The sequence below is a fragment of the Embiotoca jacksoni genome, unplaced genomic scaffold, assembly GCF_022577435.1.
Source record: "Embiotoca jacksoni isolate LCO1_2020_lvr unplaced genomic scaffold, fEmbJac1.0.p SCAF_1, whole genome shotgun sequence".
NCBI lineage: Eukaryota > Metazoa > Chordata > Actinopteri > Embiotocidae > Embiotoca > Embiotoca jacksoni.
The window spans coordinates 1,105,001-1,124,298 of NW_027185229.1; the positions used below are offsets into that span (position 1 = coordinate 1,105,001).

A 19,298-nucleotide genomic window follows, 5' to 3' on the forward strand; every position below is an offset into this window, starting at 1 on the left:
TTATATATTATTTGATTTTTATTGTTAAACTGTGAAATTTAAACCATTGTTGGAACCATCGAGGACACATTTCAGACTATGAAATACTTAAATAAAATATACTTTATTAATCCCACAGTGGGGACATTTAGTCATCACAGCAGCTCAGATACAGATAGCAAAGATAAATACGAAGAAAAAAAATACAAATACACAGAATAGAAATAGAATAGAATAGAAATAGTTTTAGAAAATGGAAAACAAAATAATGATGAATGTACAAATATATATATAATTAAAAAACACTAAATAAACCTTTTACCTTTACTGTGACATGTTGTGAAAGACATAAACAGAATATTATTGCACTTAGGTCAAACAAGTGTATATAGTGACATTTCACGACAGTGATATGGCTCTGCTTTATGATGCGAGTAATAAATGTATAGATATGCAGTACAATTAAATAAGAATATATTTATCTATGTGCATAGGGTATACATAGAGTATAGAATAAATGTACAAAAAATATATGTAGTATAAAATGTAAAAGAGATTATAATATTTTATATATAGTATGTAGTGACTATGTATTTATAAGTAGTAAAAATATGCTATTTATTACAACATCTATTATGTATATGAGTAGCCTACTTGACCAGGTCCATGTATAAATGGGGATTTTTTTTTTTCTTTTCTATTTATTATTTATATTTAGCAGTACATTTTAATATCACATTTATCCTGGATATACCTGCACTACTCCATCACACCACTAGAGGGTGACGGTGCTGCAAGAAATGTTTTGTAGATTCGGTCCATCAGTTCCAGAGCTTTCTTCTGCTATGAATAGCTCTGGGTCTTCCCATGTAACAGCGGGAGGGGTTCTGGAGAGATCGGAGGCCTTGACCAGAGCTCTGGTTGTTTAAGACCACCAGATATTAGAAACATCACAATATCCGTAGAAACAGAAACACAGCAGCAGGACTCAACATGATGTTTGACTGAGCGGTCTGCAGGACGACAGTCAGCTCTTACTCACATAGTTAGGATGGGTTGTGCTTCAGCGCTGAGGTACAGTTAAGCTGTCTGTCTTTGGTCGGTCTCGGCTCCCAGCAGGACTCCTAACGAAGACCCGCTTTCATCTAATCCTCCTCTGATCACAGACGGACCGCCGTCGGCTCGTATTCGCTCCCTCGCTGACTTATTGTCTCGTGACCTCTGAGTCTTTGAACCGCTCGCCTCTGTTTGTCTCACTTTCATCAGGAATACATGCTCACACTGATGTGATGTGTAGAGATGCAAACATGCAGCCGTCCAGAAGTCCTCACGGAAGTTATCTTGAAATATTCTTTATTATTTGATATCAGGAGATTCTTTCTGTTGTTGTGTTTGAATCTGGACATTCTTATGTATCACAGACTGTTTCTAAAAGTGTTCGTAGCTTCAGGTCTGTAAAATGGTTCTGATCCAGAAGTGTCTTCAGCTGCAATACCAGCGAGTGCCACTAGAGGTCGGCTCCAAAAAGCCTCCGGCTCCATAGACTCCCATTCAACTTCTCTCATCAAATCCAAAGTGAATAAAATGTGTCCATCAGTTATCTCGGTGTTGTTAGCTAAAGTCACTCCTTCTTATTAGTTTTCTGGAGGTCCATCTGAAAATAATCCCTCATTCATTAGAAAAGAAGATTCAAGAAGACCTGTTTTTGGGGGCGAGTCTGTTTGATTGACAGGCCTGTGGTGCAGTCAGGTTACAGCTATCGGCGGGCGGGACGTAGTATCGTTAGGTTTCCACCCAGCTCGTCCAAATATGGTCACTTCCTGCTCCAAACCGCTCCGAACTAACAAGATGGTGACGGACAGAATCTGAACTGGAGGATTCATAACGTTCACAAACCAACGATGACATCACTGATGGATGATGACATCACTGATGGATGATGACATCACTGATGGATGATGACGTCACTGATGGTTGATGGTTGTGTGAACAACACTGAAGTGTTCTCTATAGTTTGAGATCATTTTTTTAGGTCCAGAGCAGGCTTTTTTTTGTTTTAACTATTTCTTGACTTTACACAGAATAAATCATAACTTGATACAGTGATAAATAATAAACATGATATCAGTCACTGAAAGCTCACAGTGTCGTCCTGAATTTAATCTTAAAACAAACTTTGTAGCATCTTTAAATCTGTTCTGACAAACAAACAAACAAACAAACAAACAAACAGACAGACAGGACATCACAGCTGGAGCTGTGAGTCCTGACAGACGAGTGTGTGTTTGTGTGTGTCCTTTTATTGTCTGTGCTGTTGATCCTCGACACACCGACCTCTTGACGTCCGAGCGCGCTCAGTTCAGTGTTTCACATGTCGACGGTGACAAAGTGTTCCTCTGACTGTCCTCAGATCTGCTGAGAGCTGCACTCACAGAGGTGACAGGAAGTCTGTGTGGATAATCGGAGGGTTTAAAGGAGCGATGTCAACACATGTTGGTGTGTGTGTGTGCGACTGTCGGTGTGTACATCTACCAGTGTTCATACCGTATGTTTTGTGTCTCCGTGGAGGACTTATTGTTGTGAGAACATTTCTGATGGAGAGAAATTCACAGCCTGAGTCTGAATGGTGGGAAGAAGTTTTATTTTGAAAGTCTGACCTTGTTTAGTCACATGGGGATTTTTGTGCAGAATTACAGATTTGGTTTGTTTGACAAAGGTCTCTTAATAATGTCAGCTGTTGTGTGAAAGAGGGTGAAACATGGTGCAAGGTGTTGTTGACCGTTGGTCTCCTGGGAAAAAGATGTTTAACACGAAGGAAGTGACGGCAGAAAACAAACCTCAGTGTTTTAGAGAAAACAGGTGGACATAAACACTTTCATCTGATTTTATTGCAGTAAATGAGTCCATCAGTGTCAGAACACGACGTCGTTCCCTCCGTACAGTCGCAGAACGGAGAGTCAAAGAAAATATCTGCAACGAGTTGGTACAAGTTCAGAGGAATAAAATGTGAGAAACGCCCAGCAGCTGTAAAGAAAAGGTTACAGATCACATTAATCTATCATGAGCTGCTGCTTCCACCCAAAACCCTCCAAAACATCTATTTTAACAGGATTGAACTTCCTCCATCCGTCGCTGCTTTTAGTGGCGAGTTAAACAGGACAGCTGCAAAAAAACCGAGTGATGTCATTGTTACATAAATAAATGTAATATACAGTTGTAGACTTTGCTTCATTCGTCATATTGTTTAATTATCTGGTGTTTATTCATCTCTGCTTGAAGCTGCATTAGCTGCCATAAGCACAACACACCTGAATCTGTAGTCAGGTTGCATTGTGGGTAATATAGCTGTCAAGGTTTTATCCTCCAGATTAAAATCTGCCATGAAGCGTGAGAACAGACTGAAGATCAGTTCATCACTCAGACTTCAGGAGCGATATGCTTTCAAACATCGTAGTTTCATATTCTTGTTTATTCACTGTGTAATAATTGTAACAATTTTATTTATCATTAGTGCATATTTTAATCTTTTTAGGTCAAAATTAGAGAAGAATTAAATGTGACAAATGTTTGAAGTATCAGTATGACTGAAGTTTTAAGCACATATTTGTTTAAAGGATGTCCTGTGTTGCTTGATATGAATAATAATAAACTTTATTTATAAAACACTTTTCATGAATTAAATGCGGTGTTTTACATAAAAACATATATAAAGAACATAAAAACATGAAAATGTAATTCAAGAACAGGAGAAAAAATAAGAACAGATGAACTTAAATACAAAGTAACGCATTAATAAAATAAAATCTAGATAAAATATCGTTTTTCTTGTAACAAAAAGTTTCAAATAGATTTTCTGTGGTGTCGTCAAGCCTGAGCTGAGCTGCAGAGGTCGTGACCTTCAGTACACAGCAGAGAGGAAACATCGCTGAGCTCATCAGTTCAGGCTCATCAGGGCATCAGCTGCACATCAGCAGCACCGACAGGTTGGAGGCTTTTTAAAATGCTGTCGGTCATGAGGAGGAGATGATTGTGTTTTTATTGGCTCGGAACGGAAAGTTTCTCCTGCTGTTAGAATTCATTTCAAATATGTTTTTATTCTTAATATAAAGAGCTATAAATGTGAAGCGCAGTTCGTCTCGGTCATCGGTTCAGTTCGGTCATCTCTTCATGAGTCTGAGCAGCTATTTGAACGTGAGATGACACAAGAATGAGGATCTGTCCAGCAGTCGGTGTCGCTCATGTTCATGTTTTGTGTTCTTCTATTTCTTTGATTTCATCTGTGAAGTTTGATGTTCTTTGTTCAAAAAAATGAACTAATAGTTGTAGCTCAGTGGAACAAACAGTCCGTCCTGGTCATGTGACAGAGAGGAAGGAAGCAGCCTGCTGTGGCATCATGTGGTCAGTGGAAACGGGACATGCAGCATGTAGATGAGCTGACTTACATGTGAAGTACACGCAGTCCTACAGACATCCATTTTACTGCTTTACGAGAAAGAAAAAAATAATCAAAGTTCAGAGTTTAAAGTGATGAAATGATGATGAAAGTTTATTTCAGCTGCCTGAATGAGAAAATGTAAAAAAATATAAAAATCTGACTGAAAGTCATCAGTCAGTCAGAGAGTTGAGCTGTTCATAAATAAGAGGTGGGAGAGGAAGTGGGAGGAGCCACTTATCCAGGGCCTCCTCCATTTTACTGCACAATAGAGCATGGAGTGGTACCCCCCCCCCCCCCCCCCCCCGTCCTTCCCCTTTTCTGCCACGTGGTATAGTCCAGCCCAGTATTTAAATCCGGGAGCTTGGAGGCTGCACTGGAAAACCGGTGCGATCCAGGAAGCAGCTGAAGCTCTGGAAATAAAAAAGAACTGCTTCAGCAGCAGAGTGGAGGAGGCGGCAGCTCCAGCAGGACGAACCAGAGCAGGGGAGGTGTGTGTCTGTGTGTCTGTGTGTCTGTGTGTGTGTGTGTGTGTGTGTGTGTGTGTGTGTGTGTGTGTGTGTGTGTCGCCGTGTTCAGCAGAGAGTCTGTTCTGCCTCGCTGTCCTCTCCGTCTGCTGTCAGTACTGTACCAGCGGGGGAGGGTGCAGCAGCCGTCCCAGGCCTAGTTACATGTCCCAGCATCCCGCAGGAGCTCAGACAAGGCCACCGCGACCGGACCGGAGGCTGTGAGACAGGACAGGACAGGGACACGGAGGTACTGCAACACATCACCAGTCTCTAAGAGGACATCATACTGTAGAGCTGCTGCTTGTGAACACTGAATACTGGAAGTTTGAGCCGGTCTGTGTCGCTCATCTCCTATAAAATCCTGCACGAGGAGGCTCACGGTGACGGAGGAGGTGGAGATATAAACATGTGAGATGAGGACGCATGAAGCCGGTTTTTGTGAGTTGTCATGTGTTGGTTAGTTTCGTGCAGTGCGTGTCTGTTGCAGTAGGTGAATAAGTGGGCCATGTGGTCCCTACTGCTGTTTGCTTCTCACAGTTCAGAGTGATGCAGCGCTGCCAAAGGCCCCCCAAGAGTAACCAAAAAAACATGTGCAGCAGAGAGGCGGGTTACAGCTGATCAACACACAGCTGGGAGAGAAAACACATGTGGATATGATATTCCATCTTCTCAGAGTTGTGTCCACCTGAACTCTGACCATCCTCATGTTTATAAGGGCAGAGTTTTAATGACAGCAGCTGCCATCTGTGTTGTGTGATGGAGATGACGGAGGATGTGCGTCTCCTCTTGAAGCCTGTTTATGTCGGACAGTGGTGAAATGTTCACTATATTAAGTTGTTTTATATATATGTATATATATGAAATGTTTGGAGAGTGCCTGAGTCGCTGGCAGATTTCATCAGCCGTGTTTGTTCCCGTCTGAGTTGTAATGAAATATTTTACAGATGAAGACCCGAAGTGGAGGTTTATTCTCATCTGTGGTTGCTAAGGAACATCAGCGTTATCCGTCATCAAGCTGCATCTCAGAAATCAAGGAAAAATCTGCAAAGAAACACAAAAGTTTCTGAATACATAGAAGACTCAAACAGAAATACACGAGATTCCCATGATGCACTGCTGCTGCGTGACATCCCGTTTTTTCTGTCTGCTTTGTGACCTGACTGCCGATGTATGTCGACAGACTTTATTTAATGAATTTGTCTCATTGATTATTGTTGTGGTTGGATGCACACCAGCTGATTGTGTTGGAGTTTACATGTCTGAATAAGCTGTACTCAAATATAAAGGGCTGGGCTATATGTCAATAATAATATAATAATAATGCTAATACATTATTGACCTACAAGCTTCTGTAGTCAAAGTTAAGAATAGAAAACAAACTTTTTCATAGATATTACGTTTTATTGAAGTTCTTTTGACATGTATGAAGTCTGGTCATACAATGTGCACAATTTTAACACAGTTTGAACATGAGTTTATTAATTTTGTGATATACAGGTTTCTAAAAACCTTTATCTCTATTCACATTTTTTTGTAGTTTATATAAATTTAAATAAAATTGACATTAACGGTGTAGTGGATCAGAGAGAGGACATTAACGGTGTAGTGGATCGGAGAGGACATTAACGGTGTAGTGGATCAGAGAGGACATTAACGGTGTAGTGGATCAGAGAGAGGACATTAACGGTGTAGTGGATCAGAGAGAGGACATTAACGGTGTAGTGGATCAGAGAGGACATTAACGGTGTAGTGGATCAGAGAGAGGACATTAACGGTGTAGTGGATCAGAGAGAGGACATTAACGGTGTAGTGGATCAGAGAGGACATTAACGGTGTAGTGGATCAGAGAGAGGACATTAACGGTGTAGTGGATCAGAGAGGACATTAACGGTGTAGTGGATCAGAGAGGACATTAACGGTGTAGTGGATCAGAGAGGACATTAACGGTGTAGTGGATCAGAGAGAGGACATTAACGGTGTAGTGGATCAGAGAGGACATTAACGGTGTAGTGGATCAGAGAGAGGACATTAACGGTGTAGTGGATCAGAGAGGACATTAACGGTGTAGTGGATCAGAGAGGACATTAACGGTGTAGTGGATCAGAGAGGACATTAACGGTGTAGTGGATCAGAGAGAGGACATTAACGGTGTAGTGGATCAGAGAGAGGACATTAACGGTGTAGTGGATCAGAGAGAGGACATTAACGGTGTAGTGGATCAGAGAGGACATTAACGGTGTAGTGGATCAGAGAGGACATTAACGGTGTAGTGGATCAGAGAGAGGACATTAACGGTGTAGTGGATCGGAGAGGACATTAACGGTGTAGTGGATCAGAGAGAGGACATTAACGGTGTAGTGGATCAGAGAGGACATTAACGGTGTAGTGGATCAGAGAGAGGACATTAACGGTGTAGTGGATCAGAGAGAGGACATTAACGGTGTAGTGGATCAGAGAGAGGACATTAACGGTGTAGTGGATCAGAGAGAGGACATTAAGGGTGTAGTGGATCAGAGAGGACATTAACGGTGTAGTGGATCAGAGAGGACATTAACGGTGTAGTGGATCAGAGAGAGGACATTAACGGTGTAGTGGATCAGAGAGAGGACATTAACGGTGTAGTGGATCAGAGAGAGGACATTAACGGTGTAGTGGATCAGAGAGAGGACATTAACGGTGTAGTGGATCAGAGAGAGGACATTAACGGTGTAGTGGATCAGAGAGAGGACATTAAGGGTGTAGTGGATCAGAGAGGACATTAACGGTGTAGTGGATCAGAGAGGACATTAACGGTGTAGTGGATCAGAGAGGACATTAACGGTGTAGTGGATCAGAGAGAGGACATTAATGGAGACCTGTGTGAGCATTAAAACACTGTTAGAACCAACCATCAAACACACCTGTGCAGGTGTCCAGACATTAAATAACCAAAGCAGATTTAATCTGCTGCCATTATTAACAGAGGAAACAAACAGTGCATGTTTCTCAACATCGACCTTTACTAGTAAATTAAAGATAAAAGCTTTGAAAAGAGATTTATTATCGTTGCAACTGAACAAATGTGCATATTCTGCAAATCAGGAAACAGATCTGGAGCCAGCAGATCTGATGGGGAGGTTTTGGTTTGGTGGTTGTGGGTTTATGTGATGTTGGTTTCACACAAAGTCATTTCACAAATTCACTTTAAATCAAATTAAAGACAGTAGAATTTGAAAAACTAATATAGATTCTTCATTCTTGCCAAAACTAGTCTGCTGCTACTTTGTGAGGAAGATGAGGAAGATGAGGAAGACGAGGAGGGCTGTATTGATCCTTCCAGAGAAGAGGCAGCTCCACAGACACTAAATGATCATGTGGGTGGTGTGCAGACTCGGGGACGTGACGGAGGGAGGAGATGGATGAGATGCAGCGCTGTCAGTGTTACTCACTCGTAAGAAATGAAGTGACGGCAGGAAGATGGAAGGCCAAAAATCATTAAAAAAAAGTTATGTCACAAAAACACTATAAAAAAGATCAAGATTTACTGTTTCCTTTGTTGATGAAGGTGTCATCCAGTTGAAAAAAAATGCTTACAACCAAGTATTTCTCTGAAAAATTTGATGTAACTGCATATCTTTATATTTTAATTCATTTAAGTGATTAAAAGTCTTATTTTTTGTGTTCAAATCTAAATAACAAACTAAATTATCAAAAGGAGAATTTGCTTCTTTTTCTTCTGCCCTCCTCCCCTCATAAGGTTTCCAGTCGGCTGAGTTTCTGTGTTTACTTGGACTGAAGTCCGTAGAAGGTCTGAGCTGCCCACCACCATGATGTCACGGAGATAAATAAAGTCGGGGGTGTTCTGGATTAAGAGTCATCTGTGGTGGAAAAGCCGGGGGATTACACGGAGACTAAACCTGGGTTACTGTGTGTGCACATGTGTACATACAGTCGCCTGTTTGTGTGTTTAGAAATATACAGTATATATAGACACTGGAGTATACGGTATGTCTGCATATAATCTGATAAATAGGCTACTGGGATTAATTTGTCACAGAGATTATATCAGAAGAGAAATATCAAAGATATGTTGGAGAATTGAAATGAAACATCCTGCACACTACAGATGAAGGCTGGGTTTTAGAAAATCGATTTTTTTTTTTTTTTTTGGATTCAGATCAATCTTCACTTGAATAATCCGATATCAATCTTTTAGCGACATCACGTTCGGACAGCCCACCCGTGTGCCGTCGGAGTTTTAACTGCATCAACTTCCTCATCTACAGATCTAAAGTTCACATGACAGTCGATGTTGTGTCATTTTAAACTTCCCTGCAGGAGTTCTTAATTTGCCATAGTTACCAATAAAGTCAGATAGCCTGCCAGTTTGATTGACATCTCACTGAGCCAATAGGAGCTTCCATATCCCGTCTTCAGCCTTCAACAGCCAACGAGAGGCTGTATCGGACGGAGGTGTCAGATCCAGCCAGTGAGAAGTCACGTGGATGAAGATTGACACTTTGTATAGCCAACCAGATTCTGAACGGGAGTATATGCGGCTTCAGTGGGCGGGGCTTATACCATGCATTAATGTCACTGCTTAGAGGTTTATTCTTAATGTAAACATTCATATTTCTAATGACACACTGCCTGTAGCTGTCAGGGAAGCTCGCTCAGTAAACTCTTTTAAAAAGAAAGCTTAAAACATATCTTGTTACTTTAGCATTTTAGCTAGCTACTCCTGAAGCTCTCTTGCACTTTGCACTACATATTGCTTTATTCTATATTTTAACTATTCTATTTTATCAATGTCTTACCGAGTTTTTAATTTAATTTAATTTCTTTGCTATTTTTAAATGTTCCTTTATGTGTTTTTAATGTGAAACACTGCATGTAATTTTCTTGCCGTACAGGACTTTGAGTTAAGTTTTTTTATTGTTATTATTATTATTATTATTATTATTATTATTATCATCATCATAACGCACTATGTTAGAGGGTTTCTTGTACAATTTACACTATCAGTTCTCTGATATTCTGGTTCATATCCAAGCAAAATTAATATTGTAACTGAAATATCCTGAAGTTGAGTCAAAATCTAATCAAAATGGGACCTTGTGAATTAAATCGATCTGGGAAATCAGTGGTAATACCCAGCCCTACTACAGATCACTGTCACAGCTCTTCAGTATCATGATTCAAATATGTATAAATGTTATAGTTGTGTGCAGTATGTCAGCCTCCTAATCCCCTTATTGTTGGAGTTGTAATGGAGATGCCTGAACCCTCTCTGCTCCTTTAGTTTGCCCTCCAGCAGACAGCAGACTGTTTGAGGTTGTTTCTGAGTCACTTCTTCGTGCAGTATTAAACTTATTTCTCAGTGTTATTGTGGTGTGCAGAGTCGCCCTCTGCTCCCTCCACCACCTCAGAGGCAGACAGCAGATGGCAGAGACTAATTGTCCCGGGCCAGACGCTGCACCAATAACTGCACCAGTTATAGCAGAGCGTGAAGACGCCCTTCCCAGAGCCAGAGATTTATAATGTGTATAACTGGTCCTCTTCAGACAGAAGAGGAAGCAGCTCCTCCGCTGTTTGACTCAGTCTGCAGTGGAGTGGCCGTCCTCTGGTCCTGACAGCTGATAGGTGGGGGACGCCCTCTCTGTCACTCTCAGGTGTGTCTTTCACCGGTCAGCGTGCACACGGGAGACATTATTTTTCAAGTGTATCTGCTGGTGCAGCTGTCTTTTTTTTTTCATGCTCCGTCACAGACTGAAGCTGCAGCCTCTGATTCCCCACAGATTCAGAGTTAATCAGAGATTTGGCCTATTTACTTTTTTTAACTTTAGTTTTTCTGATTGATGTTCTGCTGTGAAGAAATACAAGAAAACTGGGTTACTGTCTTTATAGAGACGAAGGAAGGAAACAAATAACAGTATTTGTTGAATATTTTTGGTTGTAAGATGTCATGTGTCACAGTCACGTCTATAATAACTCACAGAATCCAGTTCTACATGACTACGTGATGAGAGTTGTTGTAAAAACCTCTTTTTCTGGACTTTGTGGCTGTAAACTGTTTGAGCTCATGTTAGTTTAAAGTGTCACACCAGACTGAGCTGCTGAGCTACATTTATACTGAAATCATAGTTTTCTCCGCTCAGACCTCGACATGTTGCAATCTTTGGTAAACCAAACTTAAATTCTTCTCTATTTTTGTCTTGGCTGGTCAGTCAGCTCAGTCTTATTTGTTTGTCTGTCTGTGAAATGACTAAACTTTGTAAAGTCGTTCCGTCATCTGTTCTGAATTATCTGCAACCTGACGGTCGACATGCAGCTGAACCTCTGTGACTTCAGTCAGTCACCACACGTGCACATAATACTGGTGCACCACACGTGCACATAATACTGGTGCACCACACGTGCACATAATACTGGTGCATAATATAATAAATAGAATAAACACTGAACCTGGAGACTCACTGGAGAAATCCTGCTGAATATGAGCTGTAAATACTTTACTGTGTTCAACATTTAGTCTGGAAACTAAGACCTGATTCATCTTTGCACAAACACACAACACACACACAACGTACACACCACACACACAACACACACCACACACATCACACACAACACACACACCACACACACAACGCACACAACACACACAACGCACACAACACACACACAACACACCACACACACACCACACACACAACACACCACACACACCACACACACAACGTACACACCACACACAGACAACACACAACACACACAACACACACAACGCACACAACACACAACGCACACAACACACAGACAGGCACACATACACACCACACAAAACAACACACACAAAACACATACAACACACACAACGCACACTACACACACCACACACACAGACAGACACACACACACACACTACACACACACACAACACACTACACACACACACACCGCACAACGCACACAACACACACACACACAACATACACACACCACACACACAACACACCACACACACACACACACACAACACACACACACACCACACACACACACACAATACACCACACACCACACAATGCACATAACGCACACAACACACACCACACACACACACAACACACCACACACACACACACACAATACACCACACACACACACACACACACACACACACACACCGCACAACGCACACAACACACACAGACAGACACACACACCACGCACAACGCACACAACACGCTGTCAGCTTTTACTGCCTTTAATAGGAGCTATAATTCATATTGCTGTTAAAAACTGGAAGTACTGTTGCTCGGTGCTTTACTGATGTTTTACTTTTATATGTGCGAGTTAAGATTAGTATAAGGAATCGAGTTACTTTACACAAAGAAGAGGAGACTGTTAGATGTTATCTTTTTCATGCAACAATGAAAGGATGAGAGGTAAAGTTGAAAATAGATTGTTTAATCGCACTGCATGACTCTAGATGCTAAAGAACTAAACCGTGTAACTACCTCTGGAAACCTACTCTAAATACGTAATATCCAGTAGAGTGTAAAAGTATTTTTACTTACGCAGTTCAGAAAATAATTGCAAAAAAATTCGTTGAAATAATTTTTTTACATGACATATTTTTCAGGTATAAGTTCAGCCCAGTTTCAATGACAATGAGTCCGACCCCCTCCTTTAATATGAACCTTTAGATGTTCAACTGTTCTGCTTTCTGCCCTTTCAGCACCTCCGAACTATATTCTGTATTTCTGTTTTAGGTTTGAATGGATTCACGTTCAGATTTTGCTGTGATTGTTGTTTTTAATCCGCTACCTTTAGGAGACACAGGAGAAACTCTCCGTGATAAAGTGTTTCAGATCACATACGTGTCACATGACCTGACTCCTCCCATGTTTCCCTGCAGACCTCTGTGGAGCGTCCGGACCGAAACCCCTCAAACCTCAGAGATCTCTGCCGGGGACGCCCGTCTCTGTCTCCCACTACCCGATCGACCTGAGGACATCCATGGAGGAGAAGTACAAAGAGATCGCAGAGGTCAGGAATCATGTTCATTTATATACGGTGGCCTCATAGCAACAAAAACACCACGATAAAGGATTGGTTTCACCTCTTTCATACAGTTTATTTTATAAACATTGAGCTAAATTCACTATTAATTTGAATATTAGATATTTTAATTGTCTGTTGGTGGCATTTATTTGAATTTGGTTTTACTACTCAAGTTTAAAATGGAAAAATACTATAAATCTGTACTAAACTAGTTTATTAATAATCTGAATGGCTTTTGCTTTGATTATTATTAATGAGTGATAAAAATGTCAAAATTATAATCTTAATAATTTTCAGTATCCTCCCAGTTTTAGTACTAGATTCTGTTTTTAATAAAGCACTGCAGAACCATCCAATCCAAAAGAGTGAGAACGTGCAGAAACTTTCTCCCTTTGAAAAACTTTTTCTTTATGTTTTTGGGATATTTATGGTTTTATCTGAAGCTGAATCTAACAGATGGTTCAGGGGGAGCCTCTCTGTCTTCCATATGTCCACTCAGGCCTGATGTCTCCATGTTTCCTGTTTTATGACACCATAAACGGTGTAACTTGTGTCCGATCCAGGAGCTGTTCACGCGCAGCATGGCGGAGAGCGAGATGCGAACTGCTCCGTACGAGTTCCCGGAGGACAGTCCCATCGAGCAGCTGGAGGAGCGGCGGCACCGGCTGGAGAGGCAGATCAGTCAGGACATCAAGTGAGGACACAAACACACACAGAGAGTCTGATCAACTCCTCTTCCTGCCTTTCACACCCAGACCTGCTCTCACACGTGCTTATCAGCTTCCAACCTGCCAGCGTGCAGCTAACTAACCCAGCAGTGAGCTAACTGAGCCAGCTGGTGCCGGTTCTGATCCAACATCTTCTTCACACAAATGTTTACAAGGAGGGGAGCGCTGCAGTCTGCAGGGGTCGACGCTACCGGCACAACCAAGAGAGGGCGCTCCGGTCAGGATGTCTGAGGCCGATCACCGATCACAGGGTCGATTCACAGACTGTTTCTAAAAGAGTTCGTAGCTTCAGGACTGAAAAATGGTTCTGATCCAGAAGTGTCTTCAGCTGCAATACCAGCGAGTGCCACTAGAGGTCGGCTCCAAAAAGCCTCCGGCTCCATAGACTCCCATTCAACTTCTCTCATCAAATCCAAAGTGAATAAAATGTGTCCATCAGTTCTCTCGGTGTTGTTAGCTAAAGTCACTCCTTCTTATTAGTTTTCTGGAGGTCCATCTGAAAATAATCCCTCATTCATTAGAAAAGAAGATTCAAGGTTTCACGTTCCAACACACTCAGTGTGTGTGTGTGTGTGTGTGTGTGTGTGTGTGTGTGTGTGTGTGTGTGTGTTCCTGCCTTTATTTGGTCTCTCACTTTGTGTGTTCAATTTCTCCTCACCACCTCTTGCCCCCCCCCCCTTGCCGCCAACACCTCCACCTTACCCGTGCTCACCTCACCCAACAAGGCTTGAGCCTGAGATCTTGCTGCGCGCCAAACAGGACTTCATGAAAATCGACAGTGCTGCAGACCTGGAGTGAGTGAGCTCTGTTTGTCTCATGATTATATCTTTGGTTGTTGTTCCTGTTCAGCTCTATTCTGTGTTTAGTAACTGTGTCGCTGCCATCTTAATATTCATCCTCAACACTGCACAGCAACATATGCTGAGTCTGCAGTATTTAAAAACTCTAGAGTGAAGAGTTCTTTTCTCCAGAACCACTGACAGAGATTATCATCATTATGAAGTGAACCACATCTTCCCCCTGCTGGTCACTTTTATGTGTGCAGACGTTGTTGGAGTGTTTTCGAGCTTTTAACTCTCTAAAAACAAGTTTGAAACATGTCTGTTTTCAGTAAACATTCTCAGCTCTAATTATCTGAAAGATTCTTGGGTTGTTTCTAATCTTAGTAGCAGTAACGTCTGCTCAGTGGGTTTGAAAGATGTGTTTCTGAGTTTCACTTACATCGATTTGTGTTTTGAATAATTTTACATGACAAAGTAAAAACATTCAAATCTATATAATTATGTTGTCAGACATGTATTTATTATATGAAACCATTAACTGAGTTTAGATTCCCTTTTCTCTCTTTTAAATCACATCTAAAATGTGAATACTGGAACTCGGATGATTGAAGTTCATCCACATGGTTTGATTCCAGCTCCTTTCTGTTCCCTTGTTTCTCATCTAAATCTTCACTGTTTTCTCCAATAAAGGCAAAAGTGCCCAAAAAACTATATTTAAAATGTCTCTGGGAAAGAATTGAATTGACAGACACCTGCCTATAAATATAGATGAGGTCAGAATCTCCAGTTCATTGCTGGGAAGTCCACTGGATTAATGTAAGACATCAAGAAAAGAGTGTTTGTTTGGAAACTAACCAGGAACACGATTAGAACCGCTCGCATCCCGAGGAAGACTTTTTTTAATCGGTGTTCAGTCTGACGGAAACCAGGACGCTCTGCAGGAGGTACATCCTCAACATGACTCAGAAAGATAATACATTTTTACAGAGCACCATTTTTACATTTATATTTAATTTATAAAAAAACATGAATCTCGTTTATGTGTGTTGATTGTTGGCATAGCAACAATATTTGAACAATCTGTGCATTAAAATGGGAAATAAATGATGATGTCTGAATGTTTTGCACAAATATCTGACGTCACAAACAGACAAACAATAATGTTTCCTTCTTGATCGACTTTCCTGTCCTCCATCTTCTCGGTGTTCCTTCCCTCCTGCTGCCTCCTCCTCCGTCCTGAAGGCTGATGAAGGAGAAGAGTGTGGACACCGTTGACGAAGGCTTTCGGGAGAGTAGGATGCCGCTGGAGAGGGAGTACCAGCGGGTGTCCATATCCGGAGAGGAGAAGTGTGGAGTGGGTGTCTTATCCTGAACTCTTCTCATACAGCAGCATCTAAAATACCACCTCTCCATTCACGTGTTCATCGCTGTGTTTTTATAAAGGTGCCCTTCACCGACCTGGTGGACGCTGCCAAGTGTGTGGTGAAGGCCTTGTTCATCCGGGAGAAGTACATCAACCGCTCCATGCAGAACTTCTGTAAGACCACCTCTCACGCCCTGGAGGAGCTCGGCATGAAGCCTGTGGACGTGGGCGTCTACGATGACATCCCGGAGACACCCGTAGACGCCGGTACCACCAACACATCCAACACCTTTAACATCATATTTTTCTAGTGGGTTGTTTTGTATTTAAGGAAGGAAATCTAATACAGCCGGAACTGCAACGTTAAGTAACTTAATGAATTTATTAGTCAACAAAAAAATTATTTGTGACTATAATTGATAATGAATTAATCATATCAGTCATCCAGTGTGAGAATATTCTGCTTTTCTTTGGTATTTTAAACTTTAAATTGGATAAAAAACAAGTAAATATGCCACCATCTGCTTGTGACTCAGTTGTTTTCATCTTAATGATATTTAATAGCTTTATTTTTTCTGAACGGGCAAAAGTTCAAATTCAGCTTTCAATTTTCGAAACAATAAACTGCACGAATATCTGATGTCAAAGCTTGTGCCAAAAACAAACAATAATGTTTTCTGTTTGATTCATTTTCCTGCCACTCATTTCCCACCCTGAATGAATAAAGTCTTTAAGTTCTTTGTTGGGATTTATGGATTCGGGCAGCTTCACAGACTTTGTACCAAGGTTTTTTTTTCCAGTACCAAAGTTAACGAGCGTGTTCAAGCCTGAAAAAGCGCGACAGTCCTGACAGATGAACGTTAGAGGCAACACTTCAATATCTGCGTACTGAGACTGTTGGTTGGTTTCAAATGTGGGAACTTGGTAATCCTCCTTTAGATGCACCTCTAAAGAAGAGAAGTGTTTGTAGTTAACATGCTATGTGATTCTGATTACAATGTGATTATTATTATTGATAGAAAGATGTTTTTCTTGGAGGATGAAGGATTAATTGCACCCCCCCCCCCCCTCCCTGTCCTCCCCCAGACGCCCCCGTCCACCCTCCGGTTTCAGGGACTCACCCATATGACAATCAGGACCCCAAGAACATGCCAGCAGACGCAGGATACGGCTGCAAGATGGTGGACGGTGTCGTTCACGTCTACACCAAGAAAACCAACATGGACAAGTATGAGTTCGTACCTGAAGGAAGACGTGTCCATTACAATACGATTTGTAGTCTTTGTGTGATCTTTGAACTCTTTTCCTGTCCAGGAGCTCCGAACTGGACCTGCTGTATCCCGACCTAAAGGAGTACATCGCAGACATGAACGTGATGATGGCCCTCATCATCAACGGGCCAGTGTGAGTGTCTCTTTAAGGCCATCGTTGGACAGGTGTCTGTATTTCTCCGGCTCAGTGTCTAAAGGAGACATGTCCCCGTCTCCTGTCTGCAGGAAGTCCTTCTGCTACCGCCGCCTGCAGTACCTCAGCTCCAAGTTCCAGATGCACGTCCTCCTGAACGAGATGAAGGAGCTGGCAGCGCAGAAGAAGGTTCCTCACAGAGACTTCTACAACATCCGAAAGGTAAGACGTCGACAGGCTGATCGATCTCTGATATGCTGACTCAGCTTTTAATGCGTCCGCTCTGCTGACAGTTTCAGCTGGAGGAGTTACTGGATGTTTACGGTTGTCCGTCTGTCCGTCAGTTCTTGTGAACTCGATATCTCAGGAACACCTCGAGGGAATTTCTTCAAACTTGGCAGAAACTTTAACTTGGTACCAACAATCAACCGATTTTGGTGGTCAAAGGTCAAAGGTCGAGGTCACCATGAGTTCCTATCTGTTTCCCACTTTTTAAGCCATATCTCAGGAACGCCTTGAGGAAATCTGTGATTGCACTGCTACTCTTCAGATACTGTGATGTAAATATCTGCATGAGAGTGGTTTGAATAACATTAATAAAGTTGAACTGATCCTTCTGGGAATTCATTTGATTCCTCTTTAAACTCACTCATCGCGCTGCAACAGTCTGATAATAGTGAGCTGTGCTGGTGTTGTTCTGCCGCTCCTCCAGGTGGACACACACATCCACGCATCGTCCTGCATGAACCAGAAGCACCTGCTGCGATTCATCAAGAGAGCCATGAAGAAATACCCCGAGGAGATCGTCCACATCGAGCGCGGCCGCGGCCAGACGCTCAAGGAGGTTTTCGAGACCATGAACCTGACGGCCTTCGACCTGAGTGTCGACACACTCGACATGCACGCGGTGAGACGTGGTCGTGTTTCGGGGGATTTTATTTCGAGACATTTGGTTTTAATACAAATTAGATTTGACTCGTTTCTTTTTTCTCATCAGGACCGAAACACGTTTCATCGGTTTGACAAGTTCAACGCCAAATACAACCCGATCGGAGAGTCCATCCTCAGAGAGATCTTCATCAAGACCGACAACCACATCGAAGGAAAATACTTTGCACACATAGTCAAGGTGTGACATCATTCATGAGGGTTCTCCTCATCTAAAGGATTGTCCCACTCTCTGACCCCTCTGTGTCTCCGCTGTCTTCATGTCCAGGAGGTGTTGTTCGACCTGGAGGAGAGTAAGTACCAGAACTCCGAGCTGCGTCTGTCCATCTACGGACGCTCCAGAGACGAGTGGGACAAGCTGGCCCTGTGGGCCGTCAAACACCGAGTGTACTCGCACAACGTGCGATGGCTCATCCAGGTGCCCCGTCTATTGTAAGAGCTCCTCCTACTTTGTTTTATCTCCAAGCTGAAATGTGCAGAATTCATCTCGTAGACTTTAAATGAACGATATATATGTATATATATATATATATATATATATATATACATATATGTATGTATATAAATATATAATATAACACTTTTGAACTAGTTGTACTTTCTGTGCTTCCTGTGTAATCCTCCTCTCCAGCGATGTGTACCACACCAAGAAGCAGCTGGCTAATTTCCAGGAGATGTTGGAGAACATCTTCATGCCTCTGTTTGAAGTGACCGTGGACCCGGGCAGCCACCCGGAGCTGCATCTCTTCCTGCAGCACGTGAGTGTCCCATCGCAGCACATCCACGGCGTCCCGGACGTCCCGCTCAGAGACGCCCAGTCAGTCCGCTCTTTTACGTGTTCACAGGTGGTCGGCTTCGACAGCGTGGACGACGAGTCCAAACCAGAGCAACACATCTTCAACCTGGACAGTCCGCTGCCGGTGGACTGGACCGAAGAGGACAACCCGCCCTACTCCTACTACCTCTACTACACCTACGCCAACATGACAGCGCTCAATCACCTGCGCAGGTACACGAGGACATTCATGATGAATAAGCATCTTTAACTCCAGTTGATCCGACCTCTCACTGATCTGCTGGTTTAAACTGAACGATTCTCTGCTG

General features: G+C 42.3%; 1 protein-coding gene across 4 annotated transcripts in view; it reads left to right on the forward strand.

Moving 5' to 3' along the window:
* LOC138200794 (AMP deaminase 2-like) overlaps positions 1-19,298 on the forward strand; it is a 31,164-nt gene that overhangs the window by 7,261 nt on the left and 4,605 nt on the right. For 2 of the 4 annotated variants that reach the window (XM_069153689.1, XM_069153681.1), the window contains 13 exons: positions 12,824-12,954; positions 13,533-13,663; positions 14,423-14,491; positions 15,722-15,833; positions 15,923-16,109; positions 16,929-17,070; positions 17,157-17,246; positions 17,339-17,468; positions 17,959-18,153; positions 18,244-18,375; positions 18,463-18,626; positions 18,826-18,952; positions 19,040-19,203. In XM_069153689.1, coding sequence (XP_069009790.1) covers positions 12,824-12,954; positions 13,533-13,663; positions 14,423-14,491; positions 15,722-15,833; positions 15,923-16,109; positions 16,929-17,070; positions 17,157-17,246; positions 17,339-17,468; positions 17,959-18,153; positions 18,244-18,375; positions 18,463-18,626; positions 18,826-18,952; positions 19,040-19,203 — 1,774 coding nt within the window. Of the gene's footprint in view, positions 1-4,797; positions 5,168-12,823; positions 12,955-13,532; positions 13,664-14,422; positions 14,492-15,721; positions 15,834-15,922; positions 16,110-16,928; positions 17,071-17,156; positions 17,247-17,338; positions 17,469-17,958; positions 18,154-18,243; positions 18,376-18,462; positions 18,627-18,825; positions 18,953-19,039; positions 19,204-19,298 lie in introns of those variants that run through there. The other 2 variants (XM_069153699.1, XM_069153708.1) reach the window with 2 other exon arrangements.